Below are 26,250 nucleotides of genomic sequence, written 5' to 3' on the forward strand. Positions count from 1 at the left end.
AGTACCAGGTATTTTATGGTCTTATAGCCCATAGCTTGCTTACTTCTTATTTCCTTCTGCCTTGAGGTTTTCGAGTGGGTGTTGAATGCTTGGTAATAAGCATAATTATATGCCATTGAGTTGGCCAAGGAGTGGAGAACTAACAGAGTGCCAAAGTCGAATCAGAAACATATTCACCGACCCATCGTGTTGGCGGAGTCGATGGCGAATGTTTATGCCTTCTAGGTTTCTCTGTCAGGGCTAAATGAAAATGGATTCCACATGTTTATATTGTTTTCGCTCTAAGAACACCACAAACAATCTCCGGCAATGCACTTTTCCACAAAATGCACTTTAATCACTGCCCCAACAAGGGGAATATTCTTCGATAATTGCTTTGTTTATAAATCAGAAACAGTTTATTGAAGGTAAACAATACTCGCATATAAGAAAGTTTTAAGGAAAATAAACTTTACTTAGAGACTTTGAAGCAACAAGATCCACTGGTGGAAAGTCTTTTGGGATGCCTCACCCTGCCATTTAGACCATAATCAACACCGGCTTTGTTCATAACTAAAAGCCATGTCAAAATGTCGCCCGCCATTAGAAACGCTGGTAACGCGATACGCCGGAGAACGTGTTCATTCTTAAAAGTCGTGTAGCCAGCCCTTTGGGAATCCGCTGGATAACTAGAGAGCTTTGGATACCAGTATTGTGTTCAGCGTTCTGTAGCTTCTTTTTCAAGTGCAGACATAAAGTCACGATTTTCAGTTATTAGACGGAGCGAAACTTGTGTTGTTTGTGTGGCTTTGGAGACGCATTTTCTCAGCTGCAGCTGCTGCTGCCACAAGAAACAATTAATAGCGTCTGCAACGACCCGACCCCCTTGGTACTCCACTCCGTCGGCAATCCCTCGGATACAGATACGCCCAGGGAGGAGGAAAGGGGCTGGGAGCGGACGGCAAACTCAAAGATGTTTCTCTCAGCAACTCACTTGCTAATGGCTGTCGCCTTCGTCATTGGACTGCCACCTTTTGTTGGCTGGTTGACATCTTTAAATATGCAGCAGCAGCAGGTTGGCTTATGCCACACTGGGGCAGCCGCAAAGCTGTAAACAAGCCGCAGTGGGAAGCAGTGGCAGGAACCGCAACGGGCGAGTGGCCGGGCAAACAGTGGCAACAAACAGAAGCAGCCACCTCGAGTGGCCTAAAAGGGGCGAAAGGGAGTCGCAAGCCTACACACTTGGCCAACTCAAGTACAAACTTCCACATTTTCCTTTTGTGTTTAACTCTCCTGCAGAATTTAGTCTAGGTGGGTGCAAATATTTATAATGGAAGTGCGTAAGCTAAAGCATCTGAGAAGTTTCTTAAGACTTGGACCAAGCTAACCAGACTTTCTGGTCATTTAAGATAATGCGGCTAGATAGTTCTGCAACTCTGTATATTTTGACACCCACAGCAACTGCAGCTGACAACATTTGGTGTGTTTTTTATTTGTGTTTGAAGAGTGCCACACATGCCACATACCATAGGGGATGGCAGAACAAATAGGATTTATCAGGGGTTGCATCGGGCCTTCAGTTGAGTAGCAAGGCGTTACGCACTCTGAGATTCCCAAAAGCGGAAACATTTTCCTCGGTATTCGGTCTGGGCTCTCTTTCAATTATGCAACTTTGGCAAATGTTTTATTTATTGACTTTGAAACAGAATAGGCGAGACAGTGTCGCACCATTTCCATCATAACTGAAAGGTTTTTCGATATGGTGGTTGGTTTTCGAACTGCGCCACTTTTGAAGAATTTTCCAGGGGTGGCCTGGTGCTGGGTCACCCAGCTGAGTGCGTCTATCAAAAATGCACTTTGATATATTTGAATAATATTTCTATTTTCGTAGAGCGAGCCGGGGCAGCTGAACTCTAACGATCGCTTGATTATGTAACTCGAATATCTTTCGGGGGAGAGGGCAACAAACTGAGGACTCCAGCAGTAGAATTTAGCAGCCGTCTGGCTGGCAGCCAACAAATTTAAAAAGTCCATTGAGGTTCAGATCCAAGTGCACTCGGCTCTCCGATGATCGCGTGTCATCTTCTGTGTCGCTTTCGGCACCTCCAGACATGTGTACGTCGCAAAGAAACCAAGAGAGATATAGACCAAGTCGGAACAGACTTTCAGACATTAATTATGAATCTGGAGAGAGCTGGGAAAATTTGCACTTGCTCGCATACATCTTGGGAACCACAAACTGTCATTTCCATTAGCCGCCACAAGATACATACCCTCGGGGCCCTCCTCTATGCGGCTTCTATAAATATATTCTTTTAGCTTGAGATATTATCGTAAATTTAGTGGAACTCTGTTTTCATTTCGGGGAGTCGAGGAGTTGATTGACTTGATTTATTGTGCTGACACTTGGCTCAATTCAAATCGTTTCTGTGCGCATGATGACACTCATTAGTGGCCAGAAATGTGGACTGACATTTTTTTAAGGAAGATCTATAAATTATAAATGCCCTCCGGTTAGTTGGTTACCTTCTGACATCCGGTGAGTTGGGTAAGCTGCGACATTTCCGTGAACTTTTTCCGCTGTTTCCCGACGATGATGCTGATGATGTATTACCCATTTTTAAAGGTTAAACGTTGATTATCAAAGCACTATTTTAAATTTGGCATTTAGCTGTAGCTTTGGAACTTTACACTCTTCACTTGGACACTGGATTAACTTGGTGATTCGATTTGAAAATTGCTTACATTTTGTTATGCGTAAAAAGTTCATAAAAATATTTTTGGCTGTTTTGTTTTTGTGACTTCAAAGACAGATGAAGAAATTAATTTAATTCCTTTTAGAATGTGAGACCGTCATAAATTTTCAAGAGATTTTTTACTGCATATTCTTAGTTTCCCCGAGGCATACTTTATGGCTTTCCAAGTTTATGGGAGCTCTTAGCAGAGTGTCAGCTTTGAAAGAAATTAACTTCCTACAGCCAGAAGGTATAGCTTTTCATTCCCCCGATTTAATTGCATAAACATTCCATTTTCACAGTAATTATAATCTCAGATGTCCTGTTTACTTTGTGTAATTAGTTTGCAATTAAGCTAGATTCGGGGATGCTGGGATACAAGGACAAATGGCATCGGGCAAGCAAAGTTCTGGACGCAACGCCCTCAAGTCAAATACATCGACAAAAAGGGAAAAAATAATCCATTTTGGGCTGTCCAACACGAAATGTTTGCCCAGCACTTTGATCTTAACCCAAAATACCAACCGGGGTTGCTGGGGGGGCCCCGAATTTAATGCAATTAAGTGAACATATTTGCAACTTCCGTGCAAGACAGGGGAATCCCGGCTGGCCGACATTTGTTTTTGATGTATGACTGCCGATGCGGCTAATCGAGAAGAGACCGAAGAACTGGGGGGGGCGGAAGATTATTCAAGTCGCATTTGTGGGTACAGGATTGTGTTCTTTTTGCCGGTGCCTGGCATAAAAATCAATAACTTCAATTACGAGGATGGAAAGCCGGCAGGATACATGGTAGAACAAAAAAGAATATTGCGTGTAAATAATACGCACGTGTGCGTGACACGTGAGCGGGTGGCTGCTGCATCTGCCACCCACTGGGAAAAAGTCGAGCTTTTCTCTTTTTTGGAATTTTTCAAGTGCCTGCTAAATGCTCGCAAAGTGGTCATATTTTATAGCACCCCCGAAGCTAAGGGTGCGAAGTTCATGCTTAATCAATTTGTCGTAAAATGTAATGGCCAGAAAGGGCTGGATGCGATTCGATAAATGTAACGAGGGATTCGACACGTGTGTCGGGGGATTGTCAAGTCTTCCATCTTTGACTTATGGGGTACTACGTTTTTTGTCTGATTTATTGAAAGTTTGCAGCGGTTGCGTAATCTTGCTGTCCCAGCAACAACAATTGCTTCAATCAAGACCCGGGACTAGGCCAGACTGAAAAGCACTCGACTCTATCACGGCTGGCTGCATAATTTCCATAAATTGTAGCAAATTGTTCGTCACAAGGCAGTAAGAAGTGCTAGACAGGCGAGGCTGGAACAGGAAACTCAACTGGCATCCATAGAAATCGTAGGTATTGTACTGGACTGACTGGAATAAATTTCTTGAACATTGAACGAGGTGCTTACAAGAATTTTGACCCAAGATGACATGGATTTTGTGGGGTTTGTGGCATGCGGAATAGCATCTATATTGCCTTGGTGGCATAATCCTATTTAAAAGTCCTCCCATTATGAAATTTCAACCACCCCACACCATTTCCTGTAATCATCGATAACTAATCGTTAGATTCGAACAATATCACGTACAAAACTTGAACCGCAACTTTTTGACACACTTAGAATGCCGACGGGCGACAGTTGAGGAAACTTTCGAGTGGAAGGACACTGCGATGTTCTTATCAGAACGTTGCACTTTTCGCACATTGCATAAAAAGTGGCAAAGTCGTTTAACCGAGTCTTATCTTTGCCGCCGCATAAAAGGCCCCTAAGGCCGCTCAAGGGAATTATTAAAATTGGTTTTTGAAAATGCATTTTGCATGGCCCGGGATGGAACTGGAAATTGACGTTTAGTCACGTACCAAACGGCCCCCAAGTTGGCCAGGAAAATTATTTAATATGCGGCAAAGAAGTGGCAGAAACTTGTTGAAAGGCACGCACACATCGGTGGTTAGTTTTAGGCCACTGAAAGAAAATAATAATCTTAGCGAAAGATATGGTTTATATGAAATATTCCAAGGGATTACAACTTTTCTTGGAGTGTAATTCCAATCATGGGCGAAGGAAGTGTTATCGTCACGAACACAAGTTTTGGCCAAAAGTTGGGGTGGTAATTGGGGGCTCGGTTTTCGTCAGAATGCAGTTTTTGAAAGGAAATTCATACAGAAAATTAATGGGACCCCCGAAAACCTTTGTTGTTAGTGATAGCTCGGCTTTGTCTTGGATAGACTCTGACCATAAATCTAACAATGCAAACGTTCAATCACTCTGGTCTCGGGACACCGGAGTGGAACTCCCTCCATGTTCTTGGGGTTTTTTGTGTCAGAAACTCTAGCCTGGCGCTCTCGGCACATGCAATGCATATCAAGCCGTACCTCGACTTTGGCTTTAACAAATAAATTCTCAACGAGATTTATGGGCGAAAAGCCCTCCCCCAAGCCGGCCCAATCCCCTCTTAACTGACATAAAAAAATACTTCCATCTAAATATAAACAAAAGGCATATAAAATGAAGGGGCTGGCCGTGCCGGGAGCGGGAAACAAATTTAAAAACGTGCAAATGCACGTGCTGCTCCAAATTTTGAAAACGCCACATACGAGGGGGCAAGTGGGTGGTTGCCGATGGGGGAGTGACAAAAGATGGACCAAGACGAGATGGTGGCGTGTTGCCTTTTGCGCTCCAGCGAGCAGCGGGGACCAAAACAAAAATAGACAAGTTTATGGAGCAGAAATCAACTTGAAAGAGTCTTTTAGCTTCCGCTTAAATATACAAAGTGGAAAAACGAATGAAAGACAAAGCGAATGGGACAACCTCGAAGGAGATTACTGAGTGTCACAACTTAGAGGTACCCTCGTCACCATGTTTTTATGATCACTGCGCTTTCGAGGTAGGAAAATAAATCTTATTTATGGTCGTCGAGGTATGGTAGAGGAAAATTAAATGCAATGTTTACCTTAGATTGCAATTTGCTTGGAGAGATACTCAAAAGAAATAGTAAAATTATGAATATATGGTATTGGCGTTTCCTGGTTCTTTTCTGATTTTATGGAGCGAAATAAAAGTTGGGTCTTTCTGCTGGGTATCTGAAAAGCAACCCGAAAGACAAAAGTATTTTCCATTTTATATGTCAAAGCAAATCAACAATTTGTCACGGCATTTTGCATTGAATGGTTGCCAGGGAAGTGGCGGGAAACAGGGCAAAGTAAGGTGGGGTGCAACAGATTTATATTTCTTTTTTTGGGCAACTGAAAGGGCCATTTGTTCTCCGGCAACTTAGCCCTTTCCAACTTGCCAGTCAGCCAATTAATATATTTCAAAGGCCCGCTCCGAAGGTGTGGCCCACATCTTGCATATAAATCAGTAAAACATATTTCATAATTGTTTGATTGTCTTTTCGATTGTCGTTGCAATTGACGTTTCCGTAAGATGTCAGAAATGTTGTCTCTTGTTTATTGACAAAGCGACAGGGAACGCGTAAAGCCAATCAATATAAATGAATATTTAAATCAGTTTGGGTGGTCTCTTCTTTATGAGAAAGTATGTTAGCTTTTCCTTATTCAATTTACTTATTTTTCAGTCAAGTTATTATTCCTGAAACAACTTTATCATCATTACTGCCATCGATTGCAAGGCCAGACAGCCAGAAGCTCTCATAATTGTCAGCATAACCATCAGGAATCTAACCAGCTCTGGCAAACACCCCACTCACTTGCCCCGGGTCATTATCATTACCATAATTAAATCATTAGCGAACGGCGGCCATCAACCAATAATAAACATTTCTCCCGCAACCGGCTACCAGTTACCACGTCCCATTCACACGCTTAGCCCGAAGACACTCGGCCCCTATCATTAGTCCATGTTTCCAGAGGAGTACCTCCGACGAGTACCCTACACAATTGATTTCGCTTGATAATTTGACAGCTCGCTTTCTGATATCTCGGATTTCTGGCGGGGCTTTTGAATCCGATTTCGATTTAGCTTCTGTTGTTCTATGAGGGTTGCTGATGGCGATACCTCGGGTTCAATGCTCCCCCACCAAAGGATTTTGACAGCGCCTGTTACCCGCTTGTCAGGTTGTCAGTTTGTCAGATGTCAAAGACAGAACAGAGTTTGAAAATTGAAAATCCTCAAGTCAGCTGCATCTCTGGCCATGTTTGCTCAACTCTTGCCAACCATAATTAGCTTGATTTTCAAGTACGGGATGCTTCATCCTTTGGATCCCAGCTGCCACTTGAATAAAATTAAATTAGAGATCCGAATAGCGCTAAGGAGGCAAGCCGATTCGAGACGGTGATTAATTGAAGACACGCGCCGTCTTGAGACCCAAAAAGAAAAACCGGTTAACAACCAGTCATCAGACATCTCAGGCCTGCATCTGCGATCCCATCCGATGAAACCGAAGATTAGCACCCCTTTGGGAGCCCACTTTGGGTTTGTTCTTTCTATCTATTGTCTGCGACTAATTACCCTTCGGCTCTAAATTAAAGCCAAGGCAGAAGTGTGTTTAAACCATCTGAGAACTTTCAGGGAAGTCATGTAGAAAGGTGGTAAGATGGGGTGGAAGAGGTTGATAACAATCTGAATAAATATAACCATTTACTGACCAAAATTGTGGTTTGTAAAACTTTTTAGATATCAAACTAATCCCAAAGAAACGTAGGTATAACCATGTCTAATGTGAGATTGAAATAAAAGATAACATTTTGAAACATTGAACTTCAACCTCTTCTTCCCCAAAAATACATAAAGCTGGACTTTAATCTAGGATGTGTTCAGCGTTTTTTGTGTGGCGGCCCATGGGGATACGGTCTGGTCGTCTGGTCTGGCCATATATGTACTTTTTGGGTCCTGTTTGTTTGTCTGCCTTAAGCCTTTTAATTTGTGGCCATTGCGATAAGGCGTTAATTATGCTGCGTGCCATGTGGTGTGGGAATAATGCTGACACAGGGACCTTAAAGCCATAAAGTATGCAACAGCCTATTGAAAATCTTTGAAAACAAACTTTTTTAAAAGTTGTATATAGTCCCGAGTATATTCCTCGAATATAGTATCACTTTGGCTTTGTTTGGCACTCTTGAATAATTATTGCTCGTTAATCATCTTATCCGCACACACACACATTCGACGAGATTTGCCGCCATTTATTTTCGCGAGCGGCACGCGTCGTAATTTCCGCCGGAACCAAAACGAAAACGAAAAGAGACCGTTCCACGTCCGACTCCACGCAACGGTAAGTTGGAAATGGTTGGAAACAAAGAACCGGCTAAGCTGCCATATCAGGCTCGCAACATGTTCGAGTTCGATACTACACTCAAAAATAAATATTGTAGTTGAAAGCGAGGAAATACAAGGAAGGTTTATATTTATATTATATATTATATTAAAAAACCAATATTATATTGATATTGAAAAATCTCTTTGCCTTCTGCTAAATAAGGTAACATAAATATTTATAATAAAATTTATATAATTTATAATATATATATAATAAAATAAAACTTAACTTAAAGGATCGGAAGACACTCTCATCCTAGCATTGAAATATGTTTAAGTTCGATTCTGCACTTTGAAAAAATTTGTTTCCATTAAAATATTAAAATAAATATTATTAAGCTAATAACCCTTAAAATAAAACTTAGCAGAACTTACCCCCTATACAAGTTGTAACATAAACTAAAATAAATTGTTTTTTCAGTGCAAATGTTGCATTTGGGGTGGTTGATTTGTTTTGGGGCAATCGTGTGGTTTGGCTTGGCTTGTTGCATTTGTCTGGTCTAAAAATATACACTGCACTTGCCACATGCGATTGGGGAGCCTCCGGCCGGAGGGAGTCTCCTCGAAAGTTCAATGCTCATGCCCCAGCTGTTGGGGGTCAACTTAATGGCAAACAAGAGCAATTAAGCCGCTCCAAGTTATTGCTGGCCGGCAAACAAATCGTCGCAATTTAACAAAGTAAGCAATTATGGCAAATAGTTTCGAGTCCCATAAACTGTCGCAACTTGCCAGGGGGCGGTGAGCGGGTGGTGGAGTCTGCCAATAGGCAGAAAGTAAAATTGTTTAATCATTCAGCTTAATTTCAATCGGAAAACTCGTTTGACACTAAGCCGATCAGGCAAACTCGCAACTCGTTCGGTCCAGTTTAAAGTAGACGACTGGAGTGGTCAATTATATACACTTACTAGGGGAGTTTTGGTTTTTAATAAGAAATTACCTAATATTAAATACTAAAAGTTATCAATATTTAGATATGTCTCATTATTTGATTTTTAAACTATGTATTTAAAATCTTTAAAATATGTTTATAGCGGTAATGAAATTTTAACCAAGTTTAGATTTCAACCTTTTATAATAGTTTATTCTATTCTTTAGTTTATAATAAACTCTGAATAGAATTTTATTATTTTTAAAAGAGTAAATAAGAGTATAATTTATGCCCCTGAAAACCATTGACAATTTAAAAATAAAAACTGTTTGCCCGGCTTGAAGTTTATGGCCAATGCATGTTGGGCAGCGTGTCGAAAATATGATTGCAATTACTGGCATGTGCGATGTAGCGCCAAAATCGCGATGATTGAATGACCAAACTAGTTGCGATTGAAAGTGGCGCTATAGTTGAACAGGGGTGGGGCTTTTTTCACTCCGAGTGGGCGGAAAGAAAGTCGATGTCTGCGATTAAGCTTTTAGCCTTTTTTACAATATCTCGTAATGATTGGATTTTAGCTTGAGGATAGTTAAAAAAGTAAATTGATTTCATTGTTTTGTGGGTTTTTGAAGTTAGCAATTAGAGACAGGTTAACAACTTAAAAAAACTGACTTTAATGATTTATATTCTGTCTAGAAAAAAAACCTTAGACTATAAGCTAATGAAATTGAAGTTGTTAGAATCAGAGACAACAAAACATGAAGATGGAATTTTTGTAAGTCTCTTTAACCTGTTACAAGCTAAAGAAAAACGAAACACTTTTTGTTAAAAAGAAAAGAAGACAAAAACTAGACCCAATAAATCTTTGTTTAGACAAATCCAAAAAGCATGAAAGCCTTTCGCCTGAGTTCCCGCAAACAAACACACACAACATACTATACGGCTAACCGGACCAGATGTAACTCCAGACGGACTGCTCCGGAGACCGCCTCCCTGAAACCCCCTCCCTGTAATGCCATTAAGCCCCTGCTCTAAAAACACTAAGCATGCATTTTATTGCCTTTTTTTTCAAGGCGGCGGGGGAGTTCGAAGCGAAACGGACGGATCCCGGGCACTTTATCATTTCAATGGCAAACGGCGGACACTGCAATGTTTACTTTTCATTTTATATAGTCTGTCCCCGGATCCTGCCCCTCGGATAACCCTCCGGCAGTGTTCACTTGCCAGTCTATCCAATTGTTCAACGGTACGTCTATGCAAATATTTTTATTTGCCTTTCGGTTATTGTTGTCCAGCTAGGGACATCCATAAAAAACGGAATAGCGATGCTGTCGAGGTCTTTAAGGATAACTGAGTACTGCTTATGATGGAGTTCTAGAAACATAACTAGATAATTATTTTAAAGCTCTTATTCAGTCAAGAATATTTTTGGATTTTTATTGAATATATGATCAAGTACTAACATACCCTTTACAACCCCAATTCTAGGATATCGAAACTGCTGACAGCTTCTCAAATAGACACTGATGTAGGGCTTAAAATTTTGCAAATGTTGCCACTTTCACACAGGGTTGTTGGTTAGTTTACCGCTTTCCTGGATAAGGCAGTATAATTTCTAGAGGCTTCCTTCAACTTAATCATCTTCATCAAATAGTTAATGCTCCCGGGGGAGTTAATTACTGGAGTATTTAGCATATAATTATGGGGTTCACCTGTATTCATCTTACCCTGTCCGGGTCTGCCCTTTTCCCAATCCAGCCTCCTGGAAATGGTCCCTTGGGGGCAGGACAAACTTCATGCTCCGCCCACTGCCAATTCAATTTTCCTTTACTACCAAACAACAACAACAACTGTTAGGGGGGGGGAAACTGTTGGAAAAAGTAATCATCGTTGCAATTGTTTCACATTTTTCACATTGTGTGGGGGTTGGCAGCCGGGAGGAGATGAATGCTGGCTTTGATGATGAAGACCGAGGTGAGATGGGAGTCCTTTCGGGCCACCCACTCATCATGACTGTGGATGCCTGTGAACGACATTTTTCTGCTCCCCAATTTTCTTTTCTTATGACTAATGGCTGGCAACTGAAATCGAATTGTGGGTGTCGATCGAAGGGCCACCGGGCTCGAAAGAGTTGCCCCCCTCTAAGACCAACCCTGAGTCACCCTCTTTTCGTACAATTTTTAATGATATCTCTTCAAACAGGCGGAAAACTCGAAAAAACCAGGAATATATTAAAGCCCGCTTGAACATGAAAAGCCAGACAACCTGGAGGAGGAGACGTGGGCGTAGCCGCAGAGTTCTGCGGACATCGTCCGCTAAAACAAAAGCGAAAATGTCAACTTTTTCCAAAATGGAAAGGGAAACGCATGTCGAAATTTGCGGACAATAGCGAATACAGGAAACCCGAGGGTAAATCATGTCCAGGAGATGAAAAGGATAAGCCTCACTCCAAGGTAACTTTCAAGGGACTCAGAGGAAAATGAAGGCGTGGACTTAGAATAAACTTATAATTAAAAAAGAAAGTAATTTAAATTATAACATAAATATGTAGGTAGGACTTTCCTAGCCTCAATTGTCTTGCTATATTTTAACGTACATAATTCCTAAAATATTCCATATTTTTTGAAAGCACATTCAAAATGAAGTTTGGCAAGACCTTTGAAAGTCTCTTGACCTCTGAATGGCGGCAGCAGTACATAAACTACAATGTAAGCTCCTTATTTTTTAAAAACAAGGACTATGATATCCTCCATCTACCAAAAAACAGGAGTTGAAAGCAATGATTGCGCAAGCAGTGGATGAAGCACCTGATCCAGCCGATGCCACCAGTATTGAGATCAACAATTACTACAATGAATTCGAGATTCTGTTCTTTCACACCTGTAAGGTGGAGCTAACCAGGGTCAACAACTTCTTCTCCCACAAGGAAGCGGAGGCGCAACGCAAGCTGGCCACATTGAAGTACGAGCTAACCATCGGCCGTAGTCATGGACAGCCGGGACCCAGGGGCTCCAAGGTGGTAATGGATGGGGCTCATATTTCCCGTGCCAAGCGACGCAAGCTACCCCTGGCCATGAGCGAGTTCTATCTGAGGTAAGTGGGTAGGTGATATAGAAGACCCTAATCGATCGGTACCCTTCCTTCGCCACCTCAGCTTAGTCATGCTACAGAACTACCAGGCCCTGAATCATACGGCTTTCCGGAAAATTTGCAAAAAGTATGACAAGAACATAAAGACATCGGCTGCGAATAGATGGTATGAAAACTTTGTGCTCCAGGCCCCGTTTGTGAAGACCTCTGTTCTGGTTGAGATGATCACGACTGTGGAGGAACTGTACACGGAGTTTCTGACCAACGGAGACCGAGCCAAGGCCATGGCCAGGCTACGGGTTCCGCCCCTTGGTCAGCCCACTCCACCAGCCGATGTGTTCTTTGCCGCCTTCTTCCTGGGACTCTTTCTTGTCTCAGCTTTGATTTGCATTTTGTCATGTAAGTCCTTTATCGAAGGATTTATAAGAGGCATACGGATTCCTAATTTGTGGTCTTGATACCTAGTTTTTGTTCTTAACCGGACGGAGGAGTTTCGGTTTATGTTTTTCTCCTTGTTTAGGGGGCCTGTGGCCGGAATGCTTTTTGGCTTCATTTTAGTCATCGATGTGCACATCTGGCAGAAGGCTGGAGTCAACCACGTCTTGATCTTCGAGGTGGAACGCCGGAAAACCCTGGGCTCTGTTAAGGGATTGCAGATAGTCAGCTGTTTGGGGTATCTCTGCACCTTGGGGATCCTGCTCTATTTGTTTCACGATGAGTTTTATATAAAAGACCCATACCTCATCCCACTGGCCAATACGGCAATAGGTTTTGCCCTGCTCCTGAATCCCATACCCGTTCTCTTTTCGTCGGCCAGATTTTGGCTAATCCGCACCTTTGGGCGCGTCATAATGGCTCCGTTTTACGAGGTGAAGTTCGTGGACTTCTGGATGGCCGATCAGTGGAACTCGCTTATTATTTGCACCGTGGACCTCTACTATCAACTCCGGTTTTATTTCCAATATTTCCGGGGTAGCGCGAACGCCTTTGACTTTGAGCCGGACTATGGAGTGGCCATAATCAGGTGCTTGCCCTCCTGGTGTCGTTTGGCCCAGTGTCTTCGAAGATATTCAGACAGCAAGCCCTTTAGCATCGATCATCTATTGAATGCAATCAAGTACGTCCTCTCCATGACAGTGGTTCTCTTCTCTACCATCCATATGAATACGAACGGCGAGTAAAAAATGATTATCTAATAAAATTAATACTAATGGATATCGTCTTCAGAAAAATATGAGCACATGTTTCAGAATCCCTGGACATGGGCCTATTTAATTATGGCAGTGATGAGCTCAACTTACTCTCTATCTTGGGACTTGTTGATGGATTTTGGTCTTTTCAGAATTTGGAAGGGTGAGAATATATTTCTACGCGAAAGTTTAGTTTATCCCAAGGTGAGTTTTGAAAGCCTAATCTCCAGTGACCAATAATTTGTAAACGATATACATTTTTAGACCTTTTATTACTTTGCCATAGTCGAAAACGTGGTGCTGCGATTTGCATGGATTATGGAGTTTACTCTCGTCAATGTGGGTATTTGTAAAGCTTACAATGGAAAATCCCTTTTGCTATTCTTGGAAATCTTTCGACGACTGATTTGGAATCTGCTACGTCTTGAAAACGAGCATCTGAATAATTGCGGAAAGTTTAGAGCCACTCGGGACATATTCATAACTAGTTTGCACCCTAAAGCGGAAAGGGATCTGGAGAAAATGATGGACGAATCGGAAACCGCCATAAGAGAATCGTCAGAAAAAAAGTTTTATTAAACCAATTGTTGACCGATTTCCTATCCATTTCAACACAAAACAAATTTGTTTTTTTTTTTTTTAATTTGTTTACCAAATTTCTCCTTTGACCAACGTCTCTTTTGCCAATTTCCATCTGATCCTTGAGCGGAGTACCTTAATCGATTTGTGGGTCGATTTTCTATCAATCTGCATCAAAATCTGAGAACAAAATATTTTTGAGATTTTTTGTCAAATTTCCTGGAGGATCCCCTTCAAAAATGTTGAAAGTGCATGGAGGCCTAATATGGCCCACAGTGATGGCTATATCTTTGTCAATATGCATCCGATCCTTGAGCGGAGTACCTTAAACGATTTGTGGGCCGATTCTCTATCAATCTGTATCAAAATCTAAGAACAAAATATTTTTTCACTTTTTTGTCAATTTTTCTGATGGGTCCCTTCAAAAATGGTCAAAATGCATGGGAGCCCAATATCACCCACCGCGAAAGCCATATCTTTGCCAATTTCCATCTGATCCTTGAGCGGAGTACCTTAAACGATTTGTGGGTCGATTCTCTATCAATCTGCGTTAAAATCTAAGAACAAAATATTTTTGAGATTTTTTGTCAAATTTCCTGGATCCCCTTCAAAAATGAGGAAAGTGCATGGAGGCCCAATATGGCTCACAGTGATGGCTATATCTTTGTCAATATGCATCCGATTCTTGAGCGGAATACCATAAACGATTTGTGGGTCGATTCTCTATCAATCTGTATCAAAATCTAAGAACAAAATATTTTTTCACATTTTGTCAATTTTTCTGATGGGTCCCCTTCAAAAATGGTCAAAATGCATGTGAGCCCAATATCACCCACCGCGAAAGCCATATCTTTGCCAATTTCCATCTGATCCTTGAGCGGAGTACCTTAAACGATTTGTGGGTCGATTCCCTATCAATCTGCATCAAAATCTAAGAACAAAATATTTTTTAGATTTTTTGTCAAATTTCCTGGAGAATCCCCTTCAAAAATGAAGAAAGTGCATGGAGGCCCAATATGGCCCACAGTGATGGATATATCTTTGTCAATATCCATCCGATTCTTGAGCGGAATACCTTACACGATTTGTGGGTCGATTCTCTATCGATCTGCATCAAAATCTGAGAACAAAATATTTTTGAGATTTTTTGTCAAATTTCCTGGAGGATCCCCTTCAAAAATGAGGAAAGTGCATGGAGGCCCAATATGGCCCACAGTGATGGCTATATCTTTGTCAATATCCATCTGATTCTTGAGCGGAATACCTTAAACGATTAGTGGGTCGATTCCCTATCAATCTGCATCAAAATCTAAGAACAAAATATTTTTGAGATTTTTTGTCAAATTTCCTGGAGGATCCCCTTCAAAAATGAGGAAAGTGCATGGAGGCCCAATATGGCCCACAGTGATGGCTATATCTTTGTCAATATCCATCTGATTCTTGAGCGGAATACCTTAAACGATTAGTGGGTCGATTCCCTATCAATCTGCATCAAAATCTAAGAACAAAATATTTTTTAGATTTTTTGTCAAATTTCCTGGAGAATCCCCTTCAAAAATGAAGAAAGTGCATGGAGGCCCAATATGGCCCACAGTGATGGATATATTTTTGTCAATATCCATCCGATTCTTGAGCGGAATACCTTACACGATTTGTGGGTCGATTCTCTATCGATCTGCATCAAAATCTGAGAACAAAATATTTTTGAGATTTTTTGTCAAATTTCCTGGAGGATCCCCTTCAAAAATGAGGAAAGTGCATGGAGGCCCAATATGGCCCACAGTGATGGCTATATCTTTGTCAATATGCATCCGATTCTTGAGCGGAATACCTTAAACGATTTGTGGGTCGATTTTGAGATTTTTTGTCAAATTTCCTGGAGGATCCCCTTCAAAAATGAGGAAAGTGCATGGAGGCCCAATATGGCCCACAGTGATGGCTATATCTTTGTCAATATGCATCCGATTCTTGAGCGGAATACCTTAAACGATTTGTGGGTCGATTCTCTATCAATCTGCATCAAAATCTGAGAACAAAATATTTTTGAGATTTTTTGTCAAATTTCCTGGAGGATCCCCTTCAAAAATGAGGAAAGTGCATGGAGGCCCAATATGGCCCACAGTGATGGCTATATCTTTGTCAATATGCATCCGATTCTTGAGCGGAATACCTTAAACGATTTGTGGGTCGATTCCCTATCAATCTGCATCAAAATCTGAGAACAAAATATTTTTGAGATTTTTTGTCAAATTTCCTGGAGGATCCCCTTCAAAAATGAGGAAAGTGCATGGAGGCCCAATATGGCCCACAGTGATGGCTATATCTTTGTCAATATCCATCTGATTCTTGAGCGGAATACCTTAAACGATTAGTGGGTCGATTCTCTATCAATCTGCATCAAAATCTGAGAACAAAATATTTTTGAGATTTTTTGTCAAATTTCCTGGAGGATCCCCTTCAAAAATGAGGAAAGTGCATGGAGGCCCAATATGGCCCACAGTGATGGCTATATCTTTGTCAATATGCATCCGATTCTTGAGCGGAATACCTTAAACGATTTGTGGGTCGATTCTCTATCAATCTGCATCAAAATCTGAGAACAAAATATTTTTGAGATTTTTTGTCAAATTTCCTGGAGGATCCCCTTCAAAAATGAGGAAAGTGCATGGAGGCCCAATATGGCCCACAGTGATGGCTATATCTTTGTCAATATGCATCCGATTCTTGAGCGGAATACCTTAAACGATTTGTGGGTCGATTCCCTATCAATCTGCATCAAAATCTAAGAACAAAATATTTTTTAGATTTTTTGTCAAATTTCCTGGAGGATCCCCTTCAAAAATGAAGAAAGTGCATGGAGGCCCAATATGGCCCACAGTGATGGCTATATCTTTGTCAATATCCATCCGATTCTTGAGCGGAATACCTTACACGATTTGTGGGTCGATTCTCTATCGATCTGCATCAAAATCTGAGAACAAAATATTTTTGAGATTTTTTGTCAAATTTCCTGGAGGATCCCCTTCAAAAATGAGGAAAGTGCATGGAGGCCCAATATGGCCCACAGTGATTTCTATATCTTAGAAAGTCATCATCCGATTCTTGAGCGGGATACCTTAAACGAATCGTTGATCGATTTTTTACCAATCTGCATTTAAATATCGAAAGAAAATATATTTTAAAAATATTTTTTATTATTTTTCCAATGGTCTTTCAAAATTGTATGTGTTGGGAAGACAGTTGCAAGTAATTTTATGTAACAATTTTCGTCTTTAAATAGCCAAGTTTCCTTTTGATGTTGAAATTTACATTCTCCCAAAGCTCTTTTCCATTCCTAATTTCCCTTTCCATTTATTTTTGCTTCGATTGCCAACAATTGACAGTCAATGAAGCGTTAACCCAGCCCCTGATCCTGGGCAACCAGAATAGGTCTTGCTCTCCACACAAATTGAATAAAATTAATCTCACATTTACCAAATTAAAACCACAAATGGAATTATAAATTCAACACAGAGGAGCAGACCATGTGGAAAAAACCAAGCCCGCAGGACAACAGAAGTTAAGCCAGACTAGGCTGAGGACAGACAGGACAGCAGGGACCACGAGGATGCTTGCCCAGAGGACTTGACAACTTGTCGTTGGAGAGTGGCCACAGCCAGGACGAGTGCATTGTTTGGAGGAAGGTTGACACAGGAGTAAGAGCACGAAAACCAGGAACAGGGGTAACAGGAGCTGTTCTTGTTCATGGTCACGCATAAATGCATGCGAATTAGAGATCCCAGGGAGCTGACGCACGTGGGAGGATTTGTCCTTTCCAAATCGAAGGGGTGTGCGGGTTTTGGAGGCCCTTCCCTTGAACTGCTTGCATGGGAATTTCCTCCCCATTAAAGGCAACCTCGTTTGGGGGTTACTTTCAAGCCAATTTTAGAAGGAAATCCCCACTGCAAATGCCGTAAATACGTTTTTGTGGGAACAACATATTGCAAAGTAATTTGGAGCTATAAATGCGGCTACGTTTTCGGATTTGGGGTTGAAGGCGCCATCAGCTGTTTTCGGAAATCTCGAGCATATTAAAGTAAATTCCTGGCATGTCCTTTGGATTTTAATTATGTGCGTCAGAGCAACATGTTGCTCCTGCCAGCAGGTTGTCGCAAACAAATCACCGCCAGTCTGTTAAAAAAAAATAGAGAACTTGGCAAGTGCCATGAATTTGGAATTCTCCCAAAAGTTAGCTTCAACCAAGAAAAGAAAACTCCGCAGCTGCTGCCGTTAAAATGCTTTTGAATTTTGCATTGGACAAGCTAGCAGAAACGACTATCGCTAATGGTGCACTGAAAATAACAGGAACACACCGAGAAAGTACCTAGAAAGTCAAGAGGAGAATATAAGGGTAACAAACCTTACATTTCGCTTTGAAATTGTTTTATTTTAGTGTATTTTTGGGGGTTGCAATTTTGTCACCACTCTGGCGACCCCATCCGGGAGCAAATTCGAACCAGGTCGGGGAAGCCCCCATGCTGTCCGGGTCTAGGTCGACAGACCGCAGACATTATAAACAATGCTCCGGAGGTTCCCCGGCGCACTAGTGAAAGTTTTATGGTGGAACTTAAAATAAACCTGCTGCGTGTCCTGCCGCCTCGTCCTCCCTACCACAAACTAGGCGCAAGGACGACCATAAAAATCCTTTGTAATTTATATGTCTGCTCGACCAAAAAAGCGAACGCAAAACATTTCCGTAACGCATTTAAATTTCATAGTCAGTGAAAGTCATCAACACATCGGTCCAGGGGCGGGGTAAATCGAGGGGGAGACACACAAAAGCTTCCGTTTCCTGTCTGCAGCTCCAAGGATATCCCCGAGGGTTGCAAACACAGACCCCAAACCGAGGGGGAGTCGAAACCAAGGACCTCCCTGCAGACATTTGGCAAATAAAGTTTTCTAATTTTGCCATCTTCATGCTTTGAATTTTTCGGAGAGCACTTTACGGAGTTTTTCCCCCCTGGAAGTCAAGAAGAAGTACGAAGATTTTCCTCTCTTTAAACTTGTAGTATGCCAATTGTGTTTGCTTTTCTGGAGTTTTTCCTGCCGTTTTTCCGATGACATCTGTTGACCGAGGTGTGAGGCGGAACCACATAAAAAAGGGAAAGAAATAAAGCTAAGCCAGGACCCAACTGCCTGTAATTTCCGGCAAACAAACCAATAAATCATATTAAACTTGCTAGGAATTCTGGAAAAGCGTAGAAGAAATGCCCCACCGGATATCTTATGACGGTCTAAGCGAAATTCAAAGGAAATCTCTGACATGGGATATGCAATGTTTGGAACGAGGGGGAGGTCTGGCCAGGACTTTTGCATCATGAGGGAGTTTTTTGTAAAATATAGAAAATTTGGGAGTTGGTAGCTTATCCTGGTTGGAGCTGACAGGCGTCTGACTTCAAATAATGATGCAGCCAACACGTGGGCCAATTTTTATTTTGAATGACTAGAAAACCAAAGAGACTGAGGAATTGAAATTTAATTAAGAAAGAGATTATTTCGCAGTGATTTTTGGCATTTTTTGGGTATAATTTTAATCATTTTAGGATATGAATTTTTAAGCTTTACATTTTAAATCAAAAACCTATATAAGACCATGATAAAATTATACAAGGTAGTTCATTCGTAGAATTATAGCCCCTTATTTTATTTTAAACATAGTAAGCGTGCTAAACATAGTAAGACAGTTGTCAAAAAGAAAAAGGTTAGGTTAAGTAAGAGTTATGGAAGAGTGCTGATTAGTAGGCCTTGAAAATGGTATACCTCATAATTTCTTTCAACTTGTCTCAGTTGCAGTCGGCCCTCGCAAGGGATCGGGTCTCTTTTATATTTATTTTTTTTTATTTTGTTTAAAATTTTATTTTATTGATTTATTTATTTTATTTTATAATTTTTATGTGCTGGAATTTAGCGTGATCGGCCGAATCGTCGGGGTTAATATCAGAGAGGTTAATATCAGAGGTTTTTATTATTAATTTTCATTCATTTATTTTATTTTTTTTATTTTATGACAGGCCTGGAAACCTTCTTGACTTATCTTGATCTTTTAACAGATTTTTTGTTTAACATTTGTTTATCTATTGAATTTTCTATTACTGCAAAAGAATAACTTAAAAAATTAAAAAAAAAAAAATTAAATATTTTCTTTTATATTTGATACAGATCGATTTCTGGTTACGGCATTTGACAAGGGTTTCTCTGGAATTGTAACCTGATTTTTCTTCTTTCTTATTTATTTATTTTCATTTATTTATTTTATTTTTTTATGAGAAACCTGGAAACCTTCTTGATTTATATTGATCAAGAAGATAATAATAATTAAAATTAATTGTTTTAATTATATTGAGGTATAATTATGGTATACCTCATAATTTCTTTCAACTTGTCTCAGTTGCAGTCGGCCCTCGCAAGGGATCGGGTCTCTTTTATATTTATTTTTTTTTATTTTGTTTAAAATTTTATTTTATTGATTTATTTATTTTATAATTTTTATGTGCTGGAATTTAGCATGATCGGCCGAATCGTCGGGGTTAATATCAGAGAGGTTAATATCAGAGGTTTTTATTATTAATTTTCATTCATTTATTTTATTTTTTTTATTTTATGACAGGCCTGGAAACCTTCTTGACTTATCTTGATCTTTTAACAGATTTTTTTGTTTAACATTTGTTTATCTATTGAATTTTCTATTACTGCAAAAGAATAACTCAAAAAATTAAAAAAAAAAAAAATTAAATATTTTCTTTTATATTTGATACAGATCGATTTCTGGTTACGGCATTTGACAAGGGAACTATTCTCTGGAATAGTAACCTGATTTTTCTTCTTTCTTATTTATTTTCATTTATTTATTTTATTTTTTTATGAGAAACCTGGAAACCTTCTTGACTTATCTTGATCTTTTAAAAGATTTTTTTGTTTAACATTTGTTTAAATTTTGAATTTTCTATTACTGCAAAAGAATAACTTAAAAAATTAAAAAAAAAAAAATTAAATATTTTGTTTAATATTTGATACAGATCGATTTCTGGTTACGGCATTTGACAAGGGTTTCTCTGGAATTGTAACCTGATTTTTCTTTTTACTTATTTATTTATTTTCATTTTCCTAGTTTTTACGAGAGCGTTTCCACCCATGGCTGGGTGTTAAATCGTATTTAAATATTCTTATTTATTTTATTTTTTATTTTTGTTTTGTTTTCGAAATGAAACTTATATACAAAACAGGATAATAATCCTGGGTTTTAAATCTTATTTGCTTTTAATAAACTTAGAAAAAAAACATGTAAAAACTCGAACTCTAGTGTAAAAAGATATTTAGTAAAGACACACATCCGGTTTGTGTCTAGGAGAGACCATGGTGAATATACCCAACGCCTTAGCAAAGACACAAACTTCAGACTGACACGCTAAACGTGGCATGCAACATATCCCATCCAGACAAAAGCTGCCTGATATAAAACCGAATAGATTTTCAAATTTTAGAAAAAGTACTCACCGGTTCACCATTTCATTGCCGTTTTCCAAAGACTGGGCGGCCAACTGTTGTGTGGTTTGTTGCTGCTGCTGCTGCTCTTGCTGATTTTTATCAGCCAGGTGAAGACTGGCACCTGGGGGCCTCAAGCTGCCGCCCAAGCCGATTCCCAGAACCGAACCTCCGGATAGAGCCGTCGAGGATCCAACTCCTCCGCCGCCGCCGCTGCCACAACCGACGCCAATCGATTTCGTCTGCTTGGCCTGCTGCTTGAACCGGCTGAGGGCGAAGAACAGGGCCAGGACCGCCTTCAGACGACCGGCACAGATGTCATTCGTGGTGATGTTCTCCAAGCCGCCAACCGACTGACTTCGCAGCACATGCAAACACGAGTTGACGTTGTCAAACTGCCAAAAAAAAGAGGGGAAAAGGGGCGTTAGTATTCAGTCAAAACATGGTCTTGGCAAATGGCCATCCATCTTAGATTTTAGACTAGTTTCTAGGGTTAAATCAAATAATATATAGCAGTGGTTTTCCATATTTTAAAAATAAATAAAAAGCATTAAATAAATGAATAAAAAATAGGCTTAAGTGTCTGAAATCGTGAGAAACATCTTAGAAAGCCAAACCCTCACCTTGGCTTTCAATACATTTTCTATTCGATTGGAAGAGATTTATTTTCCGAATAGAATATTCAGCTGCTTAGCTGCAATGATGATTCATCGTTAGAAGCTCTTTGAGCTGCCTAATATAAATGTAAATCCCCGAGCTACTTTATCGCCTAGCTAGTCTTCTTTGGCGCCGTCAGAGTCGTGATTTTGACATGACTCCCAAATGTGGCTCCCAAAAGCCTGGTGTATAAATGCGTTTTTTATAGCTAATTTGCCTGAACGTTTTTAACTGCTTCACGCACACGACCGGGCCAGAAAAACCCTTGGAAAGCCGAAACGAAACAAAAAATTGACATTAAGATAAAGTGTTCAGACATCAACTGCTGGGGAATTGCTGTCCGTCACCTCGACCCCACAACCCCTCAATCTCGGAAATTCTCATTTGTCAACACCGGGAAAACAATGAGTGACAGGTCACGATACGACTGTAAGATGCTCTTTGAAGTGTTTTATCAAATGTTGATAAAGGTTCTTTTAAAATGTATATATTTAAACAAAATTCTACATTTGCGTAATGGTGTCATCAATGTCTTAACAATAATGTAAGAAGCTTAGATTTCTTTCGAAAACTCTTCAAAATTAAAGTAAAACTTGAAATCGCCATCTATGCAACATGTTTTTGGGACATGTATTCATTGTCATGCAACATGATTAAACACTTTAGCCCCCACACTCACAATGCAGCTTTTTCCAGAGGAAAGATTTTACAAAATATTGTCAACACGCTTCCGAAAAGCTGCACAAATTTGTCTTTTGTTTCGTTTCATATTTTTTGGACTTGCCACACATTGTCATGGCGGTTGTAACAATTTAACAAAAAATATACACAGAATAATAGAACTGGGAGCGAATGTCGAAAATCAAACCTGACAACTGACATGACAGCAGACAAATGACAAACGTCTGCCGGCAGTGTGCACTCAATTTGCTGGCCTGGCCTGGTCCACAAGACCAAGTCGATGCAGAATCTAAAGTTATCTAACGAGTTGACAGCAGACGAAACTTTAAAAGGCTGCCAAACTTATATGGCAAACTTCATAATAACTTTCCGACAGACAGAATAGGAGCAACTTTTCGCCCAATGACTTTGGCAAACAATTGAAAAACTCCAATCGCAGATAGGTTCAAGTTCAATGCCGTGCCATTATCTGTATCCAGATACTTTGTCTTCGCTTAACATTAATTTTTTGAGATTTTTCCCTTATCCTCTTGGTTTGCTCAATTTGTTGCATTATAAATTGAGGCAATAAATTTAAATTAATTTCTTGGGTCTTTGCTTTGTCCAAGGAAAGTTTCTAGAGGGACTTGTGGCGTCTGCTGTTTTTTGATTCTGTAACTTTTTAGGTTTTATTTTTTGTCATGAGATAAGAGAGTTATTATTTCGAAAAAATAGATACAAGTGCAATGATTGCATCATTATATCTCCATTGGTTTTGCATAATTTACTTTGGTGCGTACATCGACCGATCGGACCATTTGTTAGGGCCAAGTTAATGGTGCCAGCCCTCCATTAGCTCACTTGACAACATCATTTCTTACCAACGATTGCCAGGCGGGGTATTTCAGGGTGCTATCGGTCGATCAATCACGCGCCGCGTTGACAGCTGCAAGTGTCAAACAGAGCGGTGCACTTATTTATGCCCCACAATTCCACACTGCACGCCGCCCACAGAAGCCGCAGCAGATACTGCTCGATACTGCTCGTGTGTGTGGCACAGTTAAAGCCCATTGAATCGCTGGTGTAAGCAAAGTGCATTGAAGACCCCGGCTTACGTAACATGCAACAAAAGTCAAATAAACCACAATAGATGGGTGCTGGAGGACTGTGGCACGCGGGGTGTGGCCCATGCAAGCAAGTCAGCACAAGGTGCAACAATATGCGGCAGCTGTTGCCTCTCAAAAGAAGACAGAAAACCGCAAGTTGAATGCAGCGAAATAGCGATACCCCAAGCAAGGAGCCTCGCTCGAATTTACAGATACAGAGCCCCAGCAACATGGGGCAGCAACAAAGTGCTGTGCAATGGGAAGTGCAACGAATACTCCTGCCCCCACAATGTCTCTGCTTTCGGCCACACTCTCCGGTTGCCAAAAAAAAAAAAGTCTTCAGAAAAATAAATGCAAATAATATTGTTCACATTGAAGTTGTCAATTGCAGACGAGAGCGAGGCTCTTATCAAGGACCTCTTCCTTGTGAATGGAATGGAACAGTGGTGTGGAAATACATATTTACAAATTTTATTTTATTTCATATAAGAGGGAAATCAAGAGGTTTTTTAAATGCTATTGGGTAATTTTGGAATATATTTTAATCCAAAGACTAGTAAGAAAATAAACTAGAACTAATAAAACTTGAAGCTTACTCAGAAATTAGCCTGGTATTACTAAGAAAAAATTTGTATTTTTTTTTCTCTGTAACTTTAAACTCCATTTTAAATAATGGAACCTCTTAACTGGCCTTCTGTTCGCACAAAAATGAAGACAACACACTGACCAGACGAGGCTCATTGTCACTGGACGCGTCATTAAAGCGAAGCCTTGGGCCAAAAAATGATTGTGGGAGCTGGTCGGAGGAAAAGGACGAAAGGAGCTGCAGATACTGCAGCAGTCTTTATTGACATTCTTCGATTCGATTTTTCTATCTTTGCGTTTGTGTGCCAAGCGCAGGGAATTCCAGAATCGCACTCGACGCATTGTTGGTGGCCAGCGAGTCCGTCCGCCCAGGACGCCTCCCTGCCTCCCTGCCGGTTCGTCCTTCTCTGTTTCACTCACTTAATGCGAATTTATCGCAAAATGCAATGCAACGCTGCTTCTTCGCTCCTTTCATCCGCCAAAGGATTAAGAGTGGTCAACAAAGACGACGTAAATGAAAAGGCAAACTGGGGGAGTCGGGCAAAGGAATCGAACTGTTCGGGGGCCCGGAGGGGACAATCCTTTGTTAATGGTGCTAAAGAGTTGACCGGGCCAACGCAGGACACGCCGGGCCACCACCGAAGTCAACTTATCCCATTCCAGTCATCAACCGATGTGGCATGACACTTTATATTATATACAAACATGTGTATATAAAATTTCATTTCGCCTGATTTATACCTTAAAGCGATGGGCTATAAATCAAGGTAGGCGTCTGTTGGCCATCTCTCTTGCCCAAAATCCCGGCGGCCAAGCCTATTTTTTTAATTAACCGCCGGCAAAAGGTATTATACAAAATAAAAAAAAAAAACATTATTCAGATGCATGTGTGTTTTATTTTTTTTTTGGTATTTTGTCTGTGATTTCGAATACAGAACCAATATGGCTTTATCTGTTCGACTGGCAGGTGGGTCGGTCGAAAATTGAGTTATTTACTCTGTATGGGTTAACTACTATTTTGGGGGGGGAAATGCGCCAATTAAATTACTGACTTAACGTAAGCGGAATCCAGATTTTAAAATGTGTGTGGGCATGGTTAAATGGATCGTGAAATCGCGAGTCATTTAAATGAAATGCAAAGGACTTGTAATTATGGCAACATTTTTAAACGCAAACGGGATTAAGGAACAAAAGACTTGGAGACTTCACAGGCGAAACTACAACCCTTTGTTCCTTCCGATTTTAATCCTCTTGTAGTCACGAGTAATTTCAGCTCCTTCAAACTAATTAGCAACTAATTAAAATCTCAAAATCACACACTCACGCCGAGGACTCGAGATCCCCAAGCCGAGGAAGAGACTCCTTGGCATTTCGAAATCAATAACCAAAATCCACACAAATTCCCAGAATCGCTCAAAACGAGAAAATTCCATGACAATGGCAGACAGACAGGATTGCAGCCAAATACTAATACCTCGATTGAAAGGACCCGGGAATGCCGTATGCCATCGCAAAATGGCAAAACAATTTCAATAATTTCAAGTGTCCTTCGTGGCCGACAGAAGTCACTCACCCACATAGTTTCGAGAACGATTTCGGACAATTGTCGCCAAAGTCACGAGTACCGTGGAGCGATAAGAAATTGGGAAATAAAATAAAAATAAAAATCCAATGAAATTGCCAAATCTTAAAGGGGGTGGGGCTGAAGGACCGACTCAACTGGCTAAGACTGAACTGTAAATTCAATTTACGAATGACTGGAAGTGCAACACGCGTACTGCACAAACAATTTTTTTGGCCAATAGCCTGGGACTGTAGCCGGGCAAAGGCCAAGTGCTGAAACGAAATGCGATTTGATTGAAGTGAAGAAATGTAATTGAAATTGTCGGACATATGTGAGTGCAGGAGACAGGGAATCAGGGAGCTTGGGGCGCAAAACAGAGCCACTTTAATTTGGCAAGTGCATTCGAGTGAAAGTCAAAAGGGCCATCAATGAGGAAGTTGAAA

At 40.5% G+C, this 26,250-nt stretch overlaps 2 protein-coding genes and 1 long non-coding RNA gene across 7 annotated transcripts in view; 2 read left to right on the top strand and 1 right to left on the bottom strand.

Annotated features, from left to right (window-relative positions):
• Window positions 1-26,250, bottom strand: part of sick (sickie) — a 161,365-nt gene that overhangs the window by 53,098 nt on the left and 82,017 nt on the right. For 3 of the 4 annotated variants that reach the window (XM_017239992.3, XM_017239990.3, XM_070277084.1), the window contains one exon: window positions 21,248-21,630. In XM_017239992.3, coding sequence (XP_017095481.3) covers window positions 21,248-21,630 — 383 coding nt within the window. Of the gene's footprint in view, window positions 1-2,505; window positions 2,781-7,715; window positions 7,952-21,247; window positions 21,631-26,250 lie in introns of those variants that run through there. The other variant, XM_017239993.3, reaches the window with a different exon arrangement.
• On the top strand, window positions 11,416-13,743 carry LOC108124378 (solute carrier family 53 member 1). The gene is made up of 6 exons (XM_043213226.2): window positions 11,416-11,563; window positions 11,623-11,948; window positions 12,010-12,344; window positions 12,411-13,118; window positions 13,173-13,339; window positions 13,400-13,743. Exons 1-6 carry the CDS (start codon window positions 11,495-11,497, stop codon window positions 13,712-13,714), a joined length of 1,920 nt encoding a protein of 639 aa, XP_043069161.1. The 5' UTR covers window positions 11,416-11,494; the 3' UTR covers window positions 13,715-13,743.
• LOC138925770 (uncharacterized) lies at window positions 19,465-21,254 on the top strand. 2 transcript variants are annotated; one of them, XR_011441968.1, is made up of 3 exons: window positions 19,465-19,698; window positions 19,765-20,294; window positions 20,361-21,254. It is a non-coding gene; the product is annotated as an uncharacterized lncRNA (long non-coding RNA). The 2 variants fall into 2 exon arrangements; XR_011441969.1 differs by having other exon boundaries at window positions 19,466-19,698; window positions 19,913-20,294.

The sequence above is a fragment of the Drosophila bipectinata genome, chromosome 2L, assembly GCF_030179905.1.
Source record: "Drosophila bipectinata strain 14024-0381.07 chromosome 2L, DbipHiC1v2, whole genome shotgun sequence".
Classification (NCBI taxonomy): Eukaryota; Metazoa; Arthropoda; class Insecta; order Diptera; family Drosophilidae; genus Drosophila; species Drosophila bipectinata.